This window comes from Pteropus alecto, unplaced genomic scaffold (genome assembly GCF_000325575.1).
Source record: "Pteropus alecto unplaced genomic scaffold, ASM32557v1 scaffold78, whole genome shotgun sequence".
NCBI lineage: Eukaryota > Metazoa > Chordata > Mammalia > Chiroptera > Pteropodidae > Pteropus > Pteropus alecto.
Genome location: NW_006443124.1, coordinates 4,660,928 through 4,686,595, shown reverse-complemented (window position 1 = coordinate 4,686,595; position 25,668 = coordinate 4,660,928). Strand labels below are relative to the sequence as shown.

General features: G+C 39.8%; 5 protein-coding genes across 5 annotated transcripts in view; all 5 read left to right on the top strand.

The window, feature by feature from the left end:
- LOC102889108 (protocadherin beta-16) overlaps nucleotides 1-557 on the top strand; it is a 4,180-nt gene extending 3,623 nt beyond the window's left edge. The window contains exon 2 of the mRNA XM_006923315.3: nucleotides 1-557. Within this exon, the coding sequence (XP_006923377.1) occupies nucleotides 1-327 (327 nt within the window). The 3' untranslated portion in view covers nucleotides 328-557.
- Nucleotides 558-2,161: 1,604 nt separating this feature from the next.
- On the top strand, nucleotides 2,162-5,308 carry LOC102888859 (protocadherin beta-10). The gene has a single exon (XM_015597923.2). The coding sequence runs from the start codon at nucleotides 2,427-2,429 to the stop codon at nucleotides 4,821-4,823; it is 2,397 nt and encodes a 798-aa protein (XP_015453409.1). The 5' UTR covers nucleotides 2,162-2,426; the 3' UTR covers nucleotides 4,824-5,308.
- A 3,965-nt stretch (nucleotides 5,309-9,273) lies between these two features.
- On the top strand, nucleotides 9,274-14,821 carry LOC107196502 (protocadherin beta-12-like). The gene has a single exon (XM_015598138.2). The coding sequence runs from the start codon at nucleotides 10,101-10,103 to the stop codon at nucleotides 12,489-12,491; it is 2,391 nt and encodes a 796-aa protein (XP_015453624.1). The 5' UTR covers nucleotides 9,274-10,100; the 3' UTR covers nucleotides 12,492-14,821.
- A 511-nt stretch (nucleotides 14,822-15,332) lies between these two features.
- Nucleotides 15,333-18,467, top strand: LOC102878360 (protocadherin beta-14). Its single transcript, XM_006923005.3, has one exon. It carries the CDS (start codon nucleotides 15,517-15,519, stop codon nucleotides 17,911-17,913), a length of 2,397 nt encoding a protein of 798 aa, XP_006923067.1. The 5' UTR covers nucleotides 15,333-15,516; the 3' UTR covers nucleotides 17,914-18,467.
- A 5,344-nt stretch (nucleotides 18,468-23,811) lies between these two features.
- Nucleotides 23,812-25,668, top strand: part of LOC102888618 (protocadherin beta-18-like) — a 9,851-nt gene continuing 7,994 nt past the window's right edge. Inside the window, exon 1 of the mRNA XM_015597935.2 lies at nucleotides 23,812-25,663. Coding sequence (XP_015453421.2) covers nucleotides 24,017-25,663 — 1,647 coding nt within the window. The 5' untranslated portion in view covers nucleotides 23,812-24,016. The remainder of the gene's footprint in view (nucleotides 25,664-25,668) is intronic.

Genomic DNA, 25,668 nt, shown 5'->3' with positions numbered 1-25,668 from the left:
GTCTACCTGGTCATCGCGTTGGCGTCGGTGTCGTCGCTCTTCCTGTTCTCGGTGCTGGCGTTCATCGCGGTGCGGCTGTGCAGGAGGAATAGGGCCGCCTGGGTGGGTGGCTGCTCGGTGCCCGAGGGCCACTTTCCGGGCCACTTGGCGGACGTCAGCGGCACGGGGACCCTGTCTCACAGCTACCAATATGAGGTGTGTCTGACGGGGGGCTCGGGGACCAGCGAGTTTAAGTTTCTAAAACCGATTATCCCCAATCTCGTATCCCAGAATTCTGGGAGAGAAATGGAAGAAAATCCATCCTTTCGAAATAGCTTTGGCATTTAATTATTGATAAGAACCTATTTAATAAGGACAATAACTTCTAATATATAACTTCTAATATATTATGTCGATTAATAAATTGCTTAAGTTCACTACCACCAATAAGATGCTGTTTTCATTTTGGTTCATCCTCAATTTCCAATTTTACATTTAGGTCAGAAGTTTTCTATTCCTCATGTATTTGCTTTACCTTCAAAATTGATATTATTAATTTTTCCACCATATAAATGTCTTTATTCACTTTCTAATTACATTTAGTATTTTAGTATTTTAGTATTTTGCATAGAATTTTTCAATTATTAAAATAATCTGTTGCATGTGATCTGTGTACCATGTGATATTTCTTCTATTTTCCTTTTAAAACTGGTATTGTGTTTGATTTGTCATCTTCAGTTCTCATTATAGCAGTTTTCTTAAACTATTACCTTTTTAAAAAGTTTTACTTTCCCTGTATTGATATCCGCCGATTTTATATACATTTTTGTTGCATTACGGTGTGATAAATAAATTTCTAATCAGCTCTGAAAATAAGAAGAAACACCATTGAAAGGTATTAAGTGTGTGTATATATGGTTAAATTTAAAGACAAAAAAGGCAAAGTTTAGGCATTCTATAGCATCATGCAGAAATATTTAATTTTTGCATTTACATCTGTATGAAAAAATCAGAGATCCTTGTTAAGTGTTTAATGACTAACAATGCAGTCTCATTCAGCTGAAAAAATAGAGGTCAGCAAGCAGAGGTTTATTCGGTGTAGTTTTATAGTCAACAATTACTGTTTTGGGCAGTATCTAGCCTTTTCTCTGTATAATATCCTTCGATTTATTCTGTATCTCATTCTTATTATGGGAAAATAGAGGTCCTTTATGTATTTTAGGTCTTTGAATAAAATTCTATATGAGGCAGGCATTAAAATGATGTCCTTATTTTCCGTAGTGTTAGGATAGGCATTAGTGCGGTTTACTCTTTACTCACCTGTTTTGTGCAAAGAAATTAGATCCCACTAGATTTTATTAGAATGACCTTAAAATAAAGGCCAACTCTTCTTTAATTCTGAAAGTAATTTTAAAACTAATATAAAAAGACAAAGACATATAAAAAAAGGGAACAGAAACTGCAAAGAATGAGTAAATAAAAGGATACAATTTTCAAATGGTCAGAATTTAAAGTCACTAAAACTTGTTTTGTATCGTATTCAAGGGTTTATTTATGCATATCTGAACACAGCAAACATTTAATGAGTGTCTAATTTGCCAACCAAGATGACAAAGGCATAGTTTCCATCTTTAAGTAGAGACAGATTGGCATGAAACAGGAAGAAATAATATTTATGAGACAATTATCTAAGTTTTATGGGAGTACAGAGGAGGGAAAACCTATATGCTCCCTTCTGGATTATAGAGTGATGATTCTTTTTAAGCAATGTAATAGATTTTGAGAAAATTTGTTGAAGAAGGTGTGAAACAAGTTTCTTTTGTTGGTTTTTAGTGTTCTTATAACCAATGTTTCTGGAAAAGTAAAAACTATTATTTTGGTGGTCCTAGAGGTCACCACAAATTTCCCTTTGGTTCCTGACATTGCATGGTAGTAGTGTCAGAAGTGAAAGGCCTAGTACGGAACTAAATCTAGCACAATGAGGTGGAGTTAACTGCTAGAAACTTTCTTTTTCCAACTGTTGAATTTTTAGCTTTCTCATGAAGCAGTGAAAAATCTCAACAACGTGAACAGTTCTCTATCCCAATATTATTTTTCACGAGACAATGAAATACTTAAATGAGCCCCTAAAGAATAAATTTATAAATATATATACACACACAAGTTGGGTTCAGTCATTTGAGTCTGTTGGAGGCCACGCGGTGGCGCTGCAGGCTAAAGAGACTGGAAAAAAGAACTAAATTGAGAACACTGCTGATGTCACTAACAAAAAAGAACGCCGCAGGTAGGCTGGGAGAAAACCGCAGCTACCCCAGATTAGGAAAGGAACAAAATCCCAGGTCCCTGCTACTACGTAGTGTAGATTTGGAGTTTGCAACTGCATTTTCCTTTATGCTGGGAGCTGTGATTGTGACCAATATTGACGAAAGACGTGTTCAAAAGAAGCTATGGAGGCTGGAGGGTTGTGCTGCCCAAGACAAAGGCAAGTCCTGTTTCTCGTTCTGTTTGGGGGAGTATACTTGGCAGGTTCTGGATTTGGACAATATTCAGTGACAGAGGAAACAGAGAGAGGATCATTTGTGGTCAATCTGGCAAAGGACCTGGGGCTAGGGGACCAGGAGCTGGTTGCAAGGGGAGCCCGGGTGGTCTTTGATGATAATGAACATCACTTGTTTCTGGATTCTCATACTGGGGATTTGCTCACAAATGAACAACTGGACCGGGAGAAGCTGTGTGGCTCCACAGAGCCCTGTATGTTGTATTTCCAAATTCTAATGAATAACCCCTTTCAGATTTATCGGGCTGAGCTGAGGGTCAGGGACATAAATGATCATTCACCAGTGTTTCAGAACAAAGAAATAGTCTTAAAAATATTAGAAAATACAGCTGAAGGAACATCATTTCGACTAGAAAGAGCACAGGATTCAGATGGAGGACTTAATGGTATCCAAAACTACACCATCAATCCCAACTCTTTTTTCTATGTTAAAATTAGCGACAGTGATGAAGATATGATATATCCAGAGCTAGTGTTGGACAAGGCACTGGATAGGGAGAAGCAGCAAGAGCTCGGTTTAACACTCACAGCACTGGATGGCGGGTCACCACCCAGGTCTGGGACTGCCACTATACGCATTGTGATCCTGGACATCAATGACAATGCCCCAAAATTTTCTCAGGCAATCTACCACACCCAGGCTCCAGAGAACAGTCAAGTAGGATCAATTATTGCTAAAGTCTCAGCAGAAGATGTAGACTCTGGAGTCTATGCAGACATATCCTATTCATTTTTTGATGCTTCTGAAGATATTCGAACAACCTTTCAAATAAATTCTTATTCTGGGGAAATTATTCTAAGAATGTTGCTTGACTTTGAGATAGTAAAGTCTTACAAAATAAATATACAGGCAGTCGACGGTGGGGGCCTTTCTGCAAGATGTATGGTTTTGGTTGAGGTATTAGACACCAATGACAATCCTCCTGAGCTGATCATGTCATCACTTTCCAACCACGTTGCTGAGAATTCTCCTGAGAGCATACTGGCTGTTTTTAAGATTAAAGACAGAGATTCTGGAGAAAATGGAAAGATGCTTTGCTACATTCAAGATAATCTGCCATTTCTTCTGAGACCCTCTGTGGAGAATTTTTACATGCTAATGACAGAAGGTGCGCTGGACAGAGAAAGCAAAGCTGAATACAATGTCACCATCACCGTCACCGACCTGGGGTCACCCAGGCTAAAAACAGAGCACAACGTAACCGTGATGGTCTCCGACGTCAACGACAACGCCCCGGCCTTCACCCAAACCTCCTACACGCTGTTCGTCCGCGAGAACAACAGCCCCGCCCTGCACATCGGCAGCGTCAGCGCCACAGACAGAGACGCGGGTGCCAACGCCCAGGTCACCTACTCGCTGCTGCCGCCCCAGGACCCGCAGCTGCCCCTGGCCTCCCTGGTGTCCATCAACGCGGACAACGGGCAGCTGTTCGCCCTGAGGGCGCTGGATTACGAGGCCCTGCGGGTCTTGGAGTTCGGCGTGGGCGCCGTGGACCGCGGCTCCCCGGCGCTGAGCAGCCAGGCGCTGGTGCGCGTGCTGGTGCTGGACGCCAACGACAACTCGCCCTTCGTGCTGTACCCGCTGCAGAACGGCTCCGCGGCCTGCACCGAGCTGGTGCCCAGGGCGGCCGAGCCGGGCTACCTGGTGAGCAAGGTGGTGGCGGTGGACGGCGACTCGGGCCAGAACGCCTGGCTGTCGTACCAGCTGCTCAAGGCCACGGAGCCCGGGCTGTTCAGCGTGTGGGCGCACAACGGCGAGGTGCGCACGGCGCGGCTGCTGAGCGAGCGCGACGCGGCCAAGCACAGGCTGCTGGTGCTGGTCAAGGACAATGGCGAGCCGCCGCTGTCGGCCAGCGTCACGCTGCACGTGCTGCTGGTGGACGGCTTCTCGCAGCCCTACCTGCCGCTCCCGGAAGCGGCTGCCGACGCGGCCCAGGCCGACCCGCTCACGGTCTACCTGGTCATCGCGTTGGCGTCGGTGTCGTCGCTCTTCCTGTTCTCGGTGCTGGCGTTCATCGCGGTGCGGCTGTGCAGGAGGAATAGGGCCGCCTGGGTGGGTGGCTGCTCGGTGCCCGAGGGCCACTTTCCGGGCCACCTGGTGGACGTCAGCGGCACGGGGACCCTGTCTCACAGCTACCAATATAAGGTGTGTCTGACGGGAGGCTCAGGGACCAGCGAGTTCAAGTTCCTCAAACCCATTGTCCCCAATATTCAGGCACAGGGCCCTGGGAGCACTAGTGAAGAAAATCCCACCTTCCGAAATAGCTTTGGATTTACTTTTCAGTAAAAATTCTTTTTATGTTTTCATGTACTTTCGAAGTATTATACAATCATATTAGTTTAGTTTTAAAATTTCAAGTTAAAGAATTATTCTACTTCGAGTCTAATTTTAAAGTATTATAAGTTTGTTTTTGTTATTTCATCCTTGTTTGCACTATTAAACAGCTTTAATTAGTACCATTTCTAAACAGTATTTTAAAGGTTTACTACTTTCAAAATGTACAATGATTTAACTTTTATTATATTTCATTCTAGAAAACTGAGATTTTGATACTTCTAGTATATTTCACAGACTACATCTCATAATTCTCCCCATACCTCTATTGTATTTCCTTCATTTAAGAAGACATATCTGTACTTCTGACCTTGTTCTAACATTGTCTAATCATGTTAGAAATCCATGGCATTTGGTTCTAAATCATAGCATTTAAAAAGAAATATTTCTTTATTATTCTACTTATGATAAAATGAAACATTATTCTGTGAGTGATATTGGACTCCAGTAATATTCTTGTGTTTATATTACCTCATTTCCTTTACATATACTACTCTTACTCTATTTTCTGATGTTCCCTTTGCTGATTCATAACACAGATCATGTCCTGTAACTTAAACAAAATATAATAACCTGCATGAAAATGAATAGAAATTAAAACATTTTGAAAATTTGAAAGTGAGAATGTTGATCCACTTTTGGAAAGATATTCACTTTTCATCTTATTATGTAAATTTATTTAATTATTATCAAATTTAAAAATCAAGATGAACTAAAATTATAAAGGAGAATATATTCTTCACTCTCCAGCTGCCTTCTGAGTGGTTTCTCTAGAATGATGTCAATATTTCTAAGTTATATGTTTACATTTCCATATCTTGATATTCAGTTTTATACTTTAATCACTTCACCCTATGTTAAAGGATTTAACTTTCTTACTTTCCAACTAACAAACACACATACAAACATTGCACATTTCTATTCTATTTCCCAGTTATGTTAAACCAGTAGTTTTTGTATATATAACTAAGATTATTTCAAAATACATGTCGGCATAGTATGATTCCATGTACTTTCTTGAAAATCATCTTTCCTAGAGCTGACCATTGTTGTTTTTACTTGCATCATTTTCTATTTACTGCTATTAATTTTTCATATTATTCCTCATTTGACTCAATCTTTCTATATAAATATTCAAATATGCCAGGTACCTATTATTTATTTCCTTGAGATCATTCACCCAGATCCTGCTATATCTCTGCTTCATTTACACTGGCTTCATTTATATCTCTGCTTCATTTACACTTCATTTCTATAGGCTGTCACCCTAGGACTTTTTTCCCTTCAATACTTTCTTGTATTCATCCCCTTATACTATGTCCAGTACATTTTTCTTTCTTAGATTACTCTCTTATCTAGATGGTACACATCTCTCAATACCTTCATAAAATGGATGCAGAGGAGGTAAAAGTTTTGGAGAACTTGCCTTGTGAAGGTATTTTCATTGATAGCTTGGCAGGGTATAAAATTCTAGGTCAAAAATAATTTTCTCTCAGATTTTTAAAAACTTTATTATTAGTTTCAAGTATGCAGTACATTGGTTAGACATTTACACGGTTTATAAAATGATCCCCTTTCTCTCTTCTGGCTCTCCATCTAGCCATTACATTAATGCTAACTGCATTCCCTCTGCCATGCTCCCCATCCCTGTGCCCATCTATCAACTACTAATTTGTACTTATTTAACCCTTCACCACATTCCCCCCAGTCCCCAACCCCCCTCGCCTCTGGCCATCACCAGATTGTCCACTATGTTTGTGTGTCTATTTTTTTTATTACTTTGTTCTTTTTGTTCCTTAGATTCTGCATATAAGTGAAATCATATGTTATTTGTCTTCGTCTGACTTATTTCACTCAACACAATAACCTGTAGGTCCATCCATGTCATTGCAAATGACAAAATAACCTCTAGGTCCATCCATGTCATTGCAAACGGCAAGATTTAATTTTTTAATGGGTGAGTAATATTCCATTGTATATATGAACCATAACTTCTTTATCCAATCATCTGTTGATGGGCATTTAGGTTGCTTCCATATCTTGGCTATTATAAATTGTGCTGCCATCCCTCAGATTTTGAAAGGAGTGTTTCTTTTACTGACTTCATATGGTGTTGTTCAGAGGACTGATTCCATTCTGATTTCTATCTCTTTTAATGTCACTCCATTTTTTTTTATTGTGGATGCATTGGAAACTTTCCCCTCATATTCTTAAAGTACCTTAATATCAGCTATGCATTACTTTGTTTGGTCACATGTGTGTACCCTGTTAATGTTTAGATACTCACTTTCAGTTCTGAGAAATTTTCTTGTTATGTTTCCTTCATAATTTCTCCCTTGAGTTTTCTATGTTCTCATTTTAACCAGAATCTCATTAGTTAAATATTGGATCTCCTGGACTAAGTCTCTACTTATTTTCTCTTTGTCTCTAGTTCTACTTTTTGGAAAATTTATTTTATTATCCAATCCTTTTTTTTTTCTTTTTGGCTGACAAATATTTATTTTTAAGAGCCCTTTTTGGTTCTCTGAGTGTTTTATAACATCCTTTATAAATTTGTAAATGTAATGTCTTCTCTCATCTATAAATAACCTAGTTGTTCTTTTAAAATGCCGCATACAAAAAAATGCAGTAAAACTGCTATTATACCTATTTTCAAAATGGGAGAGTCACAGGGAAATTAAGAATTTACCCAAGATTATATAGCTAGTAAAGGGCACATAAGACATAATTATTCTTTATCTTACAATAAGAATATATCTACATACAGTTACTACTAAGATTAAATGAGTAAACACATATATGGCACTTAAAATAATGGGTAGCAGAGAGTAAATACTCAATAAATATTAGTTCTTATTAGATATTACTACCCTGGGGATATTAATCAGACATTTTAAAGTACTTTCTTCAGTTTTCTCTATTATATCTGTTTGTTTCCTGCTGTTCTTTTTTTGAGGTGATTTTGGCCTTTCTTCGTTGTAGGCATTTCCTCAAATATCTAATGGTCCTTGGCTCTCTTCTCATGTTTAAGGATGATGACATATTATAGTGCTGACAGCCAGCTCTTTGTGAGTGCGTGAGGCCTGTTGATAGCAGGGCTTTCACACTAATGTAACCATGCTAGGGTAGGGCTATTACCTAGAGAGATCTTCAAATATCAGTATGTGTAGGTCTTTATCTGAGCCTTCCATATCCTCCAGGTTAGGATTCTGCAATATCTTCTGTGTGAGGGTTAGGGAGGGAATTAGGCATATACTTTGTGACTTACAATTGGAGAGTATTACATGGGAAGAGGCTAGAAATCTCACCATTCAGGATGCAAAGTTTTGTTTAATCTTCCAATTTTAATTTCACACCTCACACTTGCACTCAGTCTGTCTACGGTCTCCAAAACTAAGGATAGTCCCATTTAATTTCTTCATAGAATAAATCTTTCATCCTCTGGCCCTGAGTTTCTTTCCTGTCTGTATAGGATGATTATAGGATCAGAGAATTCAACTCTCCTATATATCTACTTTCAACTAATAACTTGTTTTTAGTCCTTAGCTGACTTCAGTCTTCTTCTACACTTGGTTCCTCTAAATCTTGTACCTAAATGGTATTATGTGAGACAAACCTACTAGTTTCTTGTGAATACCTCCAATGCAAGAACTTTAGACATTTCTTGAAACTGCTAATTCAACTGCTCTTACATCTGCTTTCTGTCATCATATATGTGTGTTCACTTGTGTATTCTTAGTTTTTGTGAGTTCATACCATTTTCTTATAGTTATGTCATTTTCATGGGTATTTTTTAAAAGGGAGGATAACAGTATGTAGTCAATCCAACACATCTCAATTTCTACCCTTTTGTAGTGATTGATTTTTCAACCATGTATCTAGTTTACATTTTTAAAAAGCTTAATTTGAACTTAACTTTTTAAAAATGCAAACTTGTTAGATCTCTTCATCTATTCTTGAGATCACTTTTGAGACCTCCTAGTGTGCACACTGGTGAGCTTCTAGCGTCTATGCCAAATGATCTTCCTTATTACATAGCAGCCATGCCCTTTGACTAAGACTGAAATCAAAACAAATCAAAGGACAAAGCTAGGTCTTCAGATTCTGGGATAAAATCTCTATAACTCTATACCTCTTGAAACAATGATTGTTTCAGTAGCAGGTACATGATCTTAGTTGGTCTAATCAGAGTAAAACTAAGTTTTTGTTCTATGATTGGGAAAGAGAGTCTCGCTTTGTCTTTCTGGGCAGAAAGAGGAAGTAGATGACCATAGTTGTTGCTAGAGTAGATCTTGGAACCCTGAGGGAAGCCTGCCCTAGGAGTGATTCTGCTTTAAATGAAACTAACATGTTTGTGTTTGTGTATTTATTAAATATTTCTGTAAATTATAAGAAACTAGAACTAAATTACAGATTTACATAACATGTTCCACCCCAATATCTTCATTTTCTTCCAGTTCACAGTTCATTGCTATCAAGGAAATCTGAAATGCCTCCTGTTGCTATAACAACTATCTATATATGTCCCATCTCATGGTTAATCCAGTTTTATATACTCTGAGAGCACTTCTGATATGATTCATGTACACTTTCCCTTTCCCTTACCAGCTAAAGAAGGCCAAGTAGTGATGGAATTTTGTTTAGCTTAACAGTCACTTATATTCTCCTGGTTTCAAGTTTTCAATCTTCTATGAAAAATTACAAGCTATTCGTGGCCAGGAATCACATCTTCTACTTCTGTATTCACTACACCTGAGAATTTTCAGTTGTTGGGAGAGTGGGGATGGATACTTAAATGCTGTAAAACAAATACTAACAGCATCACGAACTATAAAGAGTATATAAATCAGTTCTTGTAGAAGATAGAATATATTTGTAATCATTTAAACACAATGAATAAGCCAATATTTGTTTCCAAAGGACGTTTATGCGAACAGAATTTAGGTAGCTTTCCTCAAACTCTAAAAATCTGTGCAGACGCATGGTGGCGCTGCAGGATAATATTGTGAGGTGGCGAGACCTACACTAGATGATGTTCCGGACACTGTTACCCAGTGCTCGCAGAGCGTTGGGAAGACAGAAGACTTAGAGGAGCGAACTACACGCCCCTTTCAAAGGGGTTAAAATCCTTAGGCCTCCAAAGATTCTGTGGACATACCAGAGGCACGTTTCCCAGAACTGCGAAGACTAGCTTAAGCGATTCTGCAGAAAGCCTTTGGGAAAGGAACTATGCAGAACGGAGGGGCAGGAGCTCTGCGGATAAGGCAAGTTCTGCTTCTCTTTGTTTTGCTGGGAATGTCTCAGGCGGGCTCCAAGTCTGGACGCTTTTCCGTGGCAGAGGAAATGCAGAGTGGGAGCTATGTAGGCAATTTGGCAAAGGACCTAGGACTGGAAGTGGGTGAACTGTTCTCTAGGGGGGCTCAGGTAGTCTCTAATGATAACAAACACCGTTTGCAGCTGGATCTAAACAACGGGAATTTGCTCTTAAGCGAAGCGCTAGACAGGGAAGAGCTCTGTGGCTTCACGGAGCCCTGTGTGCTGCATTTCCAGGTGCTAATGAAAAACCCCTTGCAGATTTTACGGATTGAGCTGGAGGTCAGGGACATAAATGACCATTCTCCTGTCTTCTTAGAAAAAGAAATGCTCCTAGAAATCCCAGAGCATACTCCTGTCGGTGCAATATTCTTACTAGAAAGTGCAAAGGATTTAGATGTAGGAATCAACGCTCTAAAAAGCTACACAATAAGCCCCAACTCTCATTTCCACATTAAAATGAGAGTGAATCCAGACAATAAAAAATACCCAGAGTTAGTTCTGGACAAGGCCCTGGATTATGAAGAGCAGTCCCAACTCAGTTTCATCCTCACTGCTGTGGATGGCGGTTCCCCACCCAGGTCTGGGACTGCTTCTGTTCGGGTAGTGGTCGTGGACAGTAATGACAACTCCCCAGAGTTTGAGCAGCAATTTTATGAGGTGAAAATTCCAGAGAATAGCATGCTAGGCTCACTGGTTGTCACCGTCTCAGCTTGGGATTTAGACTCAGGAAAAAATGGAGAAATATCATATACTTTTTCCCACGCCTCAGAAGATATTCGAAAGACTTTTGAAATTAATCAAAAGTCTGGGCAAGTTAGTTTAACGTCATCCTTGGATTTTGAAACAATTCAATCATACTCAATAATCATTCAAGCCACAGATGGGGGAGGCCTTTTTGGAAAATCGACAGTCAGAATTCAGGTGATGGATGTGAACGACAATACTCCTGAAGTCACTGTTTCATCAATTACCAGTCCAATTCCAGAAAATTCGCTTGAGACTGTGGTTATGATTTTTAGTATCCGAGATAGAGATTCTGGGGACAATGGAAGGATGATTTGTTCTATCCCAGAAGACCTCCCTTTCGTGTTGAAATCTTCTATTGAAAATTACTACACATTGGAAACGGAAGGAACCCTGGACAGAGAAAGCAGGGCCCAGTACAACATCACCATCACTGTCACCGACTTGGGGACACCCAGACTGAAAACCCAGCACAACATAACGCTGATGGTCTCCGACGTCAACGACAACGCCCCGGCCTTCACCCAAACCTCCTACACGCTGTTCGTCCGCGAGAACAACAGCCCCGCCCTGCACATCGGCAGCGTCAGCGCCACAGACAGAGACGCGGGCGCCAACGCCCAGGTCACCTACTCGCTGCTGCCGCCCCAGGACCCGCAGCTGCCCCTGGCCTCCCTGGTGTCCATCAACGCGGACAACGGGCAGCTGTTCGCCCTGAGGGCGCTGGATTACGAGGCCCTGCGGGTCTTGGAGTTCGGCGTGGGCGCCGTGGACCGCGGCTCCCCGGCGCTGAGCAGCCAGGCGCTGGTGCGCGTGCTGGTGCTGGACGCCAACGACAACTCGCCCTTCGTGCTGTACCCGCTGCAGAACGGCTCCGCGGCCTGCACCGAGCTGGTGCCCAGGGCGGCCGAGCCGGGCTACCTGGTGAGCAAGGTGGTGGCGGTGGACGGCGACTCGGGCCAGAACGCCTGGCTGTCGTACCAGCTGCTCAAGGCCACGGAGCCCGGGCTGTTCAGCGTGTGGGCGCACAACGGCGAGGTGCGCACGGCGCGGCTGCTGAGCGAGCGCGACGCGGCCAAGCACAGGCTGCTGGTGCTGGTCAAGGACAATGGCGAGCCGCCGCTGTCGGCCAGCGTCACGCTGCACGTGCTGCTGGTGGACGGCTTCTCGCAGCCCTACCTGCCGCTCCCGGAAGCGGCTGCCGACGCGGCCCAGGCCGACCCGCTCACGGTCTACCTGGTCATCGCGTTGGCGTCGGTGTCGTCGCTCTTCCTTTTCTCGGTGCTGGCGTTCATCGCGGTGCGGCTGTGCAGGAGGAATAGGGCCTCCTGGGCGGGTGGCTGCTCGGAGCCTGAAGGGCACTTTCTGGGCCAGCTAGTGGACGTCAGTGGTACGGGGACCCTGTCCCAGAATTACCAGCATGAGGTGTGTCTGAGAGGAGGTACTGCGACAAATGAGTTCAAATTCTTGAAGCCAATTATCCCCAACCTCCCGCTCCAATGTCCGGAGAAAGAGGAAAATCCTCCCTTTTGCAGTAGCTTTGGATTCAGTATTCAGTGACCATAATTAACTTTTATACCCCATATGCATTTTGTTTTCTGCCACTTCTAGACCAATGTTAGTTATCTCCCCCACCAATTTGTGGATATTTAAAATTGTACTGATGTTACTTTTGTATTTCACATGCTCTACCCACGTTTACTTTTAAGTGAATGTTTATCATTACTTGTGGTGTAATTAGGTGGTAATTCTCTAACCCAGGAAGTCTTAATTTGTAATTAATTTGCCTCCTTAAATAATACCAAATGACTTTTTGTCCCTGACCCTCTCTCCAATTGAACTTTCACCCACAATTATGCCTACGGTAAAATAAAGCAGCCCACTTTAATGAAATTTATTGGAAAACTCCTCCCCCAACAATAAAGGCATTTTCTTCTGTAATATAGTTAGATCGCTAAAGGCAAGAGTATTTTAAGTGTTCAAGCAATTCTTCATTTTACTTAAATTTTTTTTGCAGTTTTTCTTGTGGTTGCTATTCAGAAATATTTTTTCTTTCTTTAAATCACTGAATTTTTAGTTAACATTTAAAAATGTCTATTGCTATTGAAAATATACATTAAAAATCATGTCCTATGATGCAAGCATAAGTGTTATTACCTTGTTAGAGAGGGCTGGAAGGCAATTTTCCTAGCATTTCTTCATTATTCATCCTAGAGCATAATTGTGAAGGCACATTAATATTGTGGCCACCCACAAAATCTTTGAATGTGAAGTTATAATTTTCCAGATGTCTCATTATAGTACAAAGCTATACTACAATCTAGTTAAATGCAAGTGCCTGAATAATAATTTGTATAGTATAAAATGTACTTGTGTGCTAATGTATATAATGTTTTGCCTCCTGTTTTCTCTCAGGATTTAATGTATATACAATGGGTACAATTTTCAAACTTAAAAGAATTATAGCCAGTAGAAAAATTATGTTGTACGGATTATGCAACATACAAACATAATAGAAAGAAATGTTTGTTAATTATTTTTTCTAATGCTTAGCTTTCTTGTGATGCAATCTGAAATTACCTGTGTTATTCCATTCTACTTAATTTTCTCATGTTGTCATGATAAATTGATTTCATGACCTACTAAGGGATATTAACTCAAAATTTGGAAACCACTGTTTGAGGAGATGTAGGTAGAACACTGATAAGTATCAAAAGATAGTCCTTTAAGGTTCTAATTTTTTAAAAATTTCAAACCATTGTGGGAGTAAGCTTTGTCTCATGTTACACAGGCACCAACCAACCACGCTTGCCTTTAGTGATCTAACTATATTACAGAAGAAAAAGCCTTTATTGTTGGGGAAAAAGTTTTCCAATAAATTTCATTAAAAAAATCTAAAGCCTATATGATGTTAAAGGAAAGAGTAATGAACAAAATGAGTCAGAATATAGAGGAAAAGGAAGCATATGTATGAGAAAGAGGAGGCATGGGAACGATGAAATGAGTGAGGGTGACTATAATGATTGCTTCTGTTGCTTCTAGTGCCACAAACTAGAATCAGTGCTAGAAACTGCCCCTTCAAGATATTTTTAAACTTCATCTTAACATTGTAGAGGGACTGGATATTAGTTAATACTGTCAGGAAGTACAATCTCTTGCTCTAGCATTTCCAAAATAATCTGATGTTTACATTTCTTGAAAGCTAAGATTTCACTACCAATTCTTTTGAACTGTGTGAACTGATTAATTATTTTTTGAATTCAAGAAAAATAAAGAGAATAGAAGTTGCTCCATGTTGGCTAATTAAATTCTAATTTTCTATTTTTTAGAAGTGGAAGTAGGAGCAAGATCTTTCCCCCCTAAATGAAAGCTGCTTAACATAGAGAACAACAACTCATAAGCTATTAATAAAGTGAAGTATTAAGATTACTTCCTGTCTTTATTGCACTTAATGGGGGAAATGATGGAAGATCACTAGCTTAAAGAGATATAAAGTGTCATAGCTTCTTCGCATGCCAGACAATAATAATCCTAGGAGCTGAATACTATTATTACCTCTATTTTCCAGGTAAGGAAGCAGAGATATATAACGTACTTAATGCTGACAGTGAGTGGCAGACTAGAATTCTAATGTAGACATTTTGGTTCCAAAATCCATGCTCGTAATGACTGTGCTATGCTGCCTCCTAGGTATAACATGTCCCTTCCAGATATTTGTGTATTACTCTTTATCTGTTCATATGTTGTGATATGATTTAATTACTTTCTGCCAACTTGTTTTAATTTGTGAACTCCTTAAAGATGAGGATTATCTCTATTGTATATGCCATGTCCATCCTTGTGTATTTTAAAATATATCAATAAAAAAGTAAATACATTATTAACTATAATTGGCTGACCTCAGCAAGTATTTGCAAAAGTTGAGGAGAGAATATTTTGCAAATAGTCAAGAAATGGACTGAATAAAATATAATTTCTTCAAAACATTTTAATGGATTCTTCTTGTCAGGCATTCAAAATGGTGATAATTAAATGCACTGTATGGACCTCGTTTAGATCCTGATTCAAACAAACCAACAATAGGAAACATTTTTGAGAAAACTGGAGAAAACCAAACATAGACTGAGTATAAGTTATCTCAAGGGATTATTGCTAAATTTATTGATCGTGATTGTGGTATAGTGATAATGGTATAGTAGTTATATTTTAAAAGTCCTTGTCTATGAGAGATAATCAATGGAGTATTTAGAGGTTAAAATATATGATGTCTGGGATTTGCTTTAAAATACTCCGGATGTATTATTCATGAATTCTTCAAAGAGAAAAAAATTACAGAAGATTTAGAGACACATGGTGGCGCTGCAGGACAAGATGAAAACTGCATGGAGGACATTGGGCTCCATTATTCAGAGGAACAGGGAACATCTCACCCACTGAAAAGAGAGGTATTAAGGAGCTTCACTTACAGAGCTGCTGGAGAGCTATACACCCTTTGGGGAGTGCTAATTTTAAAACGCAGCATTTCAGCCTCCCAAATTAGAGCTGAACTTAAAATTTTCCATAAAAGACGTTGCTTAAAGGAACTATGACGATCAGAGGAGTACTCGCTCTGCGGAAAAGGCAAGTCCTGATTCTCTTTGTTTTGCTGGGATTGTCTGAGGCGGGTCCTAATTCTGTGCACTATTCTGTGGCCGAAGAAACAGAAATTGGCTCTTTTGTGGCCAATCTGGTAAGAGATCTGGGGCTTGGGGTGGAGGAGCTGTCCTCACGGGAGGCCCGAGTAGTGTCTGATGATAATGAAAAGCATTTGCACCTCAATTTGCTGACTGGAGATTTGCTCCTAAATAAGAGACTGGACCGAGAAGAGCTATGTGGCTCCACAGAGCCCTGTGTGCTGCATTTTCAATTGGTATTGCAAAACCCTTTACAGTTTTTTTGGGCTGAGCTGCACATCAAAGATATAAATGATCACTCCCCTACATTTCTGGATAAGGAAATACTTTTGAAAATATCAGAAAGTGCCACTACTGGAACCACATTTCTAATGGAGAGTGCTCAAGATTTGGACATTGGAAGCAATAGTCTCCAAAACTACACAATTAGTCCCAATTCTCATTTCTACATTAAAATTCAAGACAGCGGTTATGGAAAGATATACCCAGAACTGGTCCTGGACAGAGAGTTAGACCACGAAGAGGAACCTGAGCTCAGATTAATACTCATAGCTCTGGATGGTGGATCTCCACCCAGGTCTGGGACAACTTTGGTTCTCATCAAGGTCTTGGACATCAATGACAATGCACCTGAGTTTCCTCAGAAGCTCTATGAGGCGCAGATCCTGGAGGACACACCCATTGGATCCTGGATAATAACCATCACTGCTAAGGATTTGGATGCAGGCTATTATGGAAAAATATCTTATATGTTTTTCCACGCATCTGAAGACATTCGTAAAACGTTTGAAATAAACCCAACATCTGGGGAAGTTCACCTGAGATCAAGCTTAGATTTTGAAGTAATACAGTCCTACATTATAAATATTCAGGCAACAGATGGTGGGGGTCTTTCAGAAAAATGCACTCTTCTAATTACCGTAATAGATATAAACGACAATGCACCAGAAGTGACCATGTCATCAATTACAAAGATAATTCCAGAGAATGCCTCAGAGACCCTTGTGGCTCTCTTTAGTGTCCGAGACCAAGACACTGGGGAAAATGGGAGGACGGTTTGCTCTATTCAAGATGACCTCCCCTTTCTTCTAAAACCGACCTTCAAGAACTTTTTCACTGTAGTTTCGGAAAAAGCACTAGACAGAGAGGTAAGAGCCGAGTACAACATCACCATCACCGTAACAGATATGGGTACCCCCAGACTGAAAACCGAGTGCAATATAACGGTACTGGTCTCCGACGTCAACGACAACGCCCCGGCCTTCACCCAAACCTCCTACACGCTGTTCGTCCGCGAGAACAACAGCCCCGCCCTGCACATCGGCAGCGTCAGCGCCACAGACAGAGACGCGGGCGCCAACGCCCAGGTCACCTACTCGCTGCTGCCGCCCCAGGACCCGCAGCTGCCCCTGGCCTCCCTGGTGTCCATCAACGCGGACAACGGGCAGCTGTTCGCCCTGAGGGCGCTGGATTACGAGGCCCTGCGGGTCTTGGAGTTCGGCGTGGGCGCCGTGGACCGCGGCTCCCCGGCGCTGAGCAGCCAGGCGCTGGTGCGCGTGCTGGTGCTGGACGCCAACGACAACTCGCCCTTCGTGCTGTACCCGCTGCAGAACGGCTCTGCGCCCTGCACCGAGCTGGTGCCCAGGGCGGCCGAGCCGGGCTACCTGGTGAGCAAGGTGGTGGCGGTGGACGGCGACTCGGGCCAGAACGCCTGGCTGTCGTACCAGCTGCTCAAGGCCACGGAGCCCGGGCTGTTCAGCGTGTGGGCGCACAACGGCGAGGTGCGCACGGCGCGGCTGCTGAGCGAGCGCGACGCGGCCAAGCACAGGCTGCTGGTGCTGGTCAAGGACAATGGCGAGCCGCCGCTGTCGGCCAGCGTCACGCTGCACGTGCTGCTGGTGGACGGCTTCTCGCAGCCCTACCTGCCGCTCCCGGAAGCGGCTGCCGACGCGGCCCAGGCCGACCCGCTCACCGTCTACCTGGTCATCGCGTTGGCGTCGGTGTCGTCGCTCTTCCTGTTCTCGGTGCTGGCGTTCATCGCGGTGCGGCTGTGCAGGAGGAATGGGGCCGCCTGGGTGGGTGGCTGCTCAGTGGCTGAAGGCCACTTTTCGGGCCATCTGGTGGACGTCGGCGGCACCGGGACCCTTTCCCAAATCTACCAGAGTGAGGTACGTCTAATGGGAGGTACTGGGACAGATGAATTTAAATTTCTGAAGCCAATTATTCCCAATCTCTCAGTCCATGATACTGATAGGAATATTGAGGAAAGTGAGAACTTTAGGAATAGCTTTGGATTCAACATTCAATAAAATAATTTATTTTAAATTACTATTCTTTATCATTCTTGGGAAACGGGATATTTTTGCCAATTTGTAATGCATTTTAGATTGTACTGCTGCTGCATGCATTGGTTCTCACTATCTCATCAGTACTTTAAAAATCTTATTAGTGGCTATAATGACATGGAAATATAATTTGGTTTTTTTTTTTCATTTATTTGGTCAAAATGTCATACTAACAAACTTATTGCTAACTTTTTGTTGTGATAATGGCACTGTAATGCAAGACAGTATTATTAATTGCACTTACAAACTTAAGTATTAAGATTGAATTCCACAATATATGTAATTTACTTCTAGACATATTATCAAATCATAAATAAAGCAAAAAATTTTAATGCTATTGAATCTGAGTAGAAAATAATTGGATTTTATCTAACTGTTCTTGAAATTTTTTATTATAAAGGGTAAAACTGCTGCCTCTCCATATTCAGTACTAGGGTATCTGTTTGTTTGTTTGTTATATGGTGGTTTTTTTTTTTCAAGAATTTATGACAAAATAAAGGTGACCACATTGGAAATCATTGATTTAAGTAATTTTCTTTTTTTGTTGTTGATATGCTGTTTGGGAGGACAAATCTTATAATATTCTGGGACTTAATATTGCTGTTTTTTCTTTAAATATGTCATATTTGCTAGTTTAAGTTTTATTATTTTATATTGTCCATTACTTAACTAGAATGTAGTTTATGGCATCATCCTGAGTAAAATAACCCTCCATCAGCAAAGTATAGATAAAAACAGGTTAAGAAATCAAAATGAAAATGCAAACTGTAAATGAAAAGAATTAGGTTTACTTTTCCATTGATATTTAAGAGTAAACATATAAAATTTTTAATATTTTATGGCCTCTCTCAAATATCTACAAAAAAGGAATGGATCTGTATTTAGTTTATATATACCTCATGGTGTTACAAATTTTGTCTCCAATCTATAAGTAGACAGTTAAATGGAAGATTATAAGAGAGATTTTGATAACTGGAATGTAGTGTGGATATAAAGCTAGTGTGCACATACACTTCTGTAATTTCACTCATAAAACTAACTATTATGGACTAGTTGATGCAGTAAAATGGAATTTTACTTGACACTGTGAAATGGGTGAAACAAATTCCAATTTCCTTAGGAATCTCTTTTTTTTGCGTCACCTAATTTTTACTGGTTTTATTTTGTGTTGCAATAGACACTAGTTGTGAGGATTACATTTAAATAGACATTTAAGCAATAAAATTCTGAAAAAGACTATTTAGGCCCAATTTATACCTCATGTCATAAGAAATCATATGCTTTTTATGCATAAGAATAAGAATAGATAAGAACAGAATATTTTATTTGAACCATAAGAAACAGACTTGTAGACTACGAGATAGAATAAAATCCAGGATCAGATTCTTTTATATAAAAGAATTCAGATATAATAGAGGAGGTGTCAAAATCACTGGGGCTTGCAGGGAGACTGATTACTTAGCGAATGTTATTGGGAAAATTGGCTCACTATATAAAGAAACAAAATTATCTCAGGCCATATAAAAATAATAAACATATGGATGTAAAAATCTGAAATATTTTAATTGGAACAAATGTAATTAATCTAAGTAAAAATATATTTATGACCTTACTATTGGTTTGAATTTCTTAAACAAGGCTTTAAAAAATATAAACAATAAAGATGAAAATTGGAAAGTATTACGACCTCAAAACTAGATGATAGCACAGACAAGCAAGCAGATGACAGAGAGAAACTACTTGCAGAATTTTAACTGAAGAGGGTTAGTATTTAGATTATTCAAATAACTCTTTCAGATCAGCAAAAATAAAGTCAGGAGAGCCAGTAGAATTTTTTTAGGTCAGGGGGAAAGGAAATTTAAAAAAAAAAAAAAGGTAAAACAGAAAGTCTGAAAAGAACATGAAGTGATGCTCAACCTCATTAGTTGATTAAATGCATATTAAAATAAGACACCAGTTTATACTCAGTTTATATGACATTAGTAAAGATGGGAAATTTGGGTAATATCAGATGTAACAATAGGAAGTCGCATGTGCAGCCCACTTTGAGAGATTTTCAGTAGTATTTAGTGAAATTTAGTATGTACATATCCTATGATCTAGCAATTCTGTTTTGGGGTGTATAAACCAGAAAACTCTTACCCACTTTACCAAATGATGTGCATGAGAATGTTCATGTTGGGAAAGCAAAAAACAGGAGGTCACCCACATATCCCATCAGTAAAGCAATCGATAAATAAAATGTGGGACATGGTTGTGAAGGAATATTATGCAGTGATCAAAAGGACTAACTAGGTATACATACAACCACATGGGTAAATCTCAAAAGTATTAAAAGGAAGAAAGAGACTGATAGTCCAGTACAGTGCCATATATCTATGTAATAGATAATATCTTATATTTGTAGAATGTACAAATATCCAATAAATATCTCAGAAGGAGAGAAGAAGAAACAGATCTAGGAAAAAAGATATGTGTTTATACATAGGAGAATAAGAGTTTTAGAGAAAAATGGGATCTAACCAATGGCCATTACAGAAATTATCTCTAAGAGATTGTTTAAATTTATTGCAGCATTATAGAGTTGATTTAGTATCAATCAGTTGAAATTGGTAAAAAATACATATTATTTCTTTAATCTCTCAAGAATATCAATTACCCAAACCCCAAAGCTAAGAGTTTACTTATAATTTTGAGACATAATAACATCCTTGAGACTTTACATTTTTAATAAGGATGACATAAATTATGTAGACCAACACTACGACTGAAAACAATTAGCTAATAAAACACTAATATATTGTCAGGTCACAGTTAATGTTTAAAGGTGATTCAGAGAGCCCTGAATTAATTTTTTCCCTAGGAACATTTGGAATTCTGGGAAATGAGAACCTCTAGGTTCAGACAATTAAGGAAGAAATCAAAGCCCAACAAAGTAAGAAGTTTATAGAAATCCCTCACATTAATAAATATGGACTCTTAAGATCAACACCTTTAGGATGAAAGTAAACTAGAAGTGGATGAGTGAGCCCTTGTGTGGAAATATCAGCTTTGAACTTGATTTTTAGCATGAACTTAATTTAAGGTGGTCATTGACAAGCAGTTCTCCCAGATCCTGATAGAATCGAATGCAGATCATCAGTGAAAGGTTTATTCATTCTAAGCCTAGAATTATTAATGCACATAATTTTTATGTTCTTAAACACAAAGATAATTTCATACACAAGGAAACATGGCACCATTAGTGAGAGCCAGTAGAAAAAACAGAACACAAATAAATTTTCAAACACTTTAAATATTTTAATTATCATGCACAGTCTGTAATATGCTAACCACTTTAATTGAAATAAAAGCTATACTTGAAGATGTATAGGGAACAAGAAACAATAAATGTGAAAGATTAGAAAGGTTAGAAAGATTAGAACCAAATAGAACTCTTGGAATGGAAAAATATGATAATCAAAATTTAAAGCTGAATAAGAGTTTTAATAGAAAATTAGATTTCACCAAATAAAAAATTTATGGAGTGAAAAATAGGTCAGAATATAGTTTATCTAGAATGCAGCTCAGAGAGAGAGAATGAGATGAAAAATATGGAGGAGATAGTTACAAACACAAGACAGAGTGAAAAGGTTTAACATATTTAACTAGAATTCCAGGAGGAGCAATGAGAAAGATTTGTTCAGAAGCAATATTTGAAAAAATAATGGCTGGAATTTTCCAGAATTTATGAAAATGTCAATGCAGATTCAAGAGACCCAAATAAATCTAGCAGGATAAATAAAAAATAACCATGCCTAGAAACATTGTGAAAATTTGAAAGACAAAGACAAAGATATCTTTAACAAAAAAGAAAGAAAGAAAGAAAGAGAGAGAGAGAGAGAGAGAGAGAGAGAGAGAGAAAGCAAGCAAGCCAGCCATGGGAAAAAGACATTTAATCTTTAAACACACAACAATCAAACTCATAGCTATGTTCCATGTTGACAATTTCTCAACAGTAGCAATGGAAACTAAAAGAAAGTAAGACATCTTCAATGTACTGAAAGAAATTAGCAAACTGTCATGTCTAAATAGTTTTTGCACACAAGAGTCATTAAATGAGAGAATCAAATCAATTGTGTATCAGTTTGGTTTTAAATTAGTCAAGATCATAGGAAAGAATTGGTGTAAACACATTTTATCTTTCAAATATAACTTCTTATAATTTTCCTTTTTCCATCCCTTGCCACAATTCTGAGTACAGGAATTTGGCCTGTATATGTTTCTAGACTTCGACATTTCTACTGATATTCACTTCTACTCTAGTCACTTATGACCATGGCCACTTTCTGGAGATGGTAGTCTCTTAGAGCTGAAATTGCAAATTCATACACACTTATCTTAATCTATGACTTACATTCTTTCTCAAAGGCTTCAACCATCATTTATACCAATAAATTCCAAATTCATCTCTGCAGCCCAAACTTCTTTCCTCAACTTCATTTATGTAATGAAAGATCATTTATATTACTTTTACATGGATACTCTATGGACACTTCAAATTCAACATGTTTTAAGTTAAAATTTTCCCTTCCTCAAATGAAAGATCTTCTCTAGCTCTATACCTGTTTCCTCTTCTCCTCTTCCTGTATTTACTTTATCAGTTAATAGCACCAACATTTGCTCAGTCCCTTAAACCTGTAAAAAAGTTCTTACTTTTACTCCTTACACCATTTCCTCTATATCTAATCTATTACCACATGCAATAGATTTTATCTTTATCATCCTAATATAACTGTATTTCATATCTTAATTGTATCATATCTTAACTGTATTACTGCAACTTCTTTTTTAAATTTACTTTTTAATAAATTTTTTTGGGTGACATTGGTTAATAAAATTATATAGGTTCCAAATATACAATTCTATAATACATCATCTGTATATTGCATTGCGTGTTCACCTCCCAAAGTCAATCTCCTTCTGTCACCATATATTTGACTCCCTGTACCCTTATCTACCTCCCCCTTTTCCATTCCCTCTGGTAACCACTAAACTGTTGTATGTGTCTATGAGTTTTTGTTTGTCTTGTTCATTTGTTGCAACTTCTAATCAGTCCGTTGCATTTAGTCTTACTCCTCTTTATTCTCAACAATGAAACAGGATGTTTTGAAAAATAAAAACATCGGTCGACTTGAAACTAATAACAAAAATAAATGATCCAATTAGACAATGAACAGGGGACCTGAACAGACAATTCCTCCCAAAAGACATACAAATGACCAATAGTTATATGAAAAGATACTCAACTTCACTAGATATAAGAGAAATGCAAAAAAATAAAAATAAAAACATGGTCATGTCGCTTTTCTATTTAAAACCCTTCAATAATTTTGCATTTCCACTGACATGCATGACCTTATTCTTATTGTCTTTTCAAAGAGTATTTGCTGACAGCTAGAGACAATTAAGACCTTTGGTTCCCATTTCCAGTTTTCCTGGGAACCTCTTACTCACTAAATCAATTACATAAGAGGCCTCTTGGTTATTTTTAATTGCTTTATATAGTGCCTTCACAGAGATGATAATTTATTTGAGATTGGGGCTATATTTTAAATATGTTTTTTTATATCCACCACAGCTCTAGCAAATTGTGGTTTATTGTGTTAAGGACTGAATAGTAATTGCCTCACATGTTGCAAAGAATCTAACTCAGAAAATAAGAATATAGAAGTAAATACAGTTAAAATTCATCAACAAACAAGATAATATTTTCTTGCAAACTTATTTGACTTTGTTTAAAACCTGAGAATCTGCAGAGTCGCATGGTGGCGCTGCAGGATAAGATGGGGAAATTTTTGAAACATCAGATGCCCTAGCTTCTATTGACTGGTGGAATTGAGAGTGCTGGAGAAACAGGGAGGGAAAAGGGGGCTTTCAAGAGATAGCTAGGCAGCCAACGACACCCTCGCGACAGGATTACAAATCTATAGATTCTCAAAGGTCCTGGTTGATAGGAGCAACTCCCAGAGCTGTTTGAGATTGAGCTGAAAACATTTCTGCAGGAAGACCTTTGAATAAAAGAGCCATGGAGCCGAGAGAGAAAAGCCCTCAGCAGATAAGGCAAGTGCTGATTTTCTTTGTTTGCCTGGGAGGGTCTTTGGTGTGTTCAGAGAACTGGCGCTTTTCTGTAGCAGAAGAAACAGAGACCGGCTCCTTTATAGCCAACGTGGTGAAAGACGTAGGTTCAGGTGTGGAAGACTTGGCTGCGCGGAGGGCCAGAGTCATCTTTGACGATTATAAACCATACCTGTGGTTGGATCAGCAGACTGGCAACTTGCTCTTAAATGAGCAATTGGACCGGGAGGCACTTTGTGATTTCACGGAGCCATGTGTATTGCATTTTCAGGTGTTACTTGAAAATCCTTTGCAATTTTTTCGGGCTGAGCTTTGGGTCAGAGACATAAATGATCACACTCCCACATTCTTAGATAAAGATATACTTCTGAAAATTCAAGAAGGTACTGCTCCAGGAACCTCATTTCAAATGGAGAGTGCTCAGGACTTGGATGTAGGAAAGAATGGTGTCCAAAACTACACATTAAGCCCCAATCCTCATTTCCACCTTAAATTAGAAGACAGTGATGAGGGCAGAAAATACCCAGAGCTGGTACTGGACCAATCTCTGGATCGAGAGAAGGAGCCTGAGCTTAGATTAACGCTAACAGCCTTGGATGGTGGGTCTCCGCCCAGGTCTGGAACTGCAGTGGTTCGCGTTTTGGTCTTAGATATCAATGACAATGCCCCTGAGTTCCAGAGTCCCCTCTATGAGGTTCAGATACCAGAAAACAGCCCTCTGGACTCCTTGGTCGTCAAGGTGTCTGCTACAGATTTAGACACAGGAATAAATGGAGAACTATCTTATTCGTTTTCGCACATCTCCAGAGACATACGGAAAACATTTGAAATCCATCCAGTCTCTGGCGAAGTCCATTTAAAAGCACTTTTGGATTTCGAGTTAATTCAGTCTTACATGATAAATATTCAGGCCATTGACGGTGGAAGCCTCACGGGAAAATCTACGATTTTAATTCGGGTCCTAGATGTGAATGATAACCCACCAGAAATAGTCATAACATCTCTTACCAGCCCCATACCGGAAAATTCATCACCTGAGATGGTCGTCGCTGTTTTTGGTGTACGAGACCAAGACTCTGAGGACAACGGGAAGATGGTTTGCTCAATTCAAGATAATCTCCCCTTTCTCTTGAAACCCACTTTCAAGAATTTCTACACCCTGGTAACAGAGCGCCCATTGGACAGAGAGACCAGAACTGAATACAACATTACCATCACCGTCACTGATTTGGGGACCCCCAGACTGAAAACCGAACATAACATAACCGTGATAGTCTCCGACGTCAACGACAACGCCCCGGCCTTCACTCAAACCTCCTACACGCTGTTCGTCCGCGAGAACAACAGCCCCGCCCTGCACATCGGCAGCGTCAGCGCCACAGACAGAGACGCGGGCGCCAACGCCCAGGTCACCTACTCGCTGCTGCCGCCCCAGGACCCGCAGCTGCCCCTGGCCTCCCTGGTGTCCATCAACGCGGACAACGGGCAGCTGTTCGCCCTGAGGGCGCTGGATTACGAGGCCCTGCGGGTCTTGGAGTTCGGCGTGGGCGCCGTGGACCGCGGCTCCCCGGCGCTGAGCAGCCCGGCGCTGGTGCTGGTGCT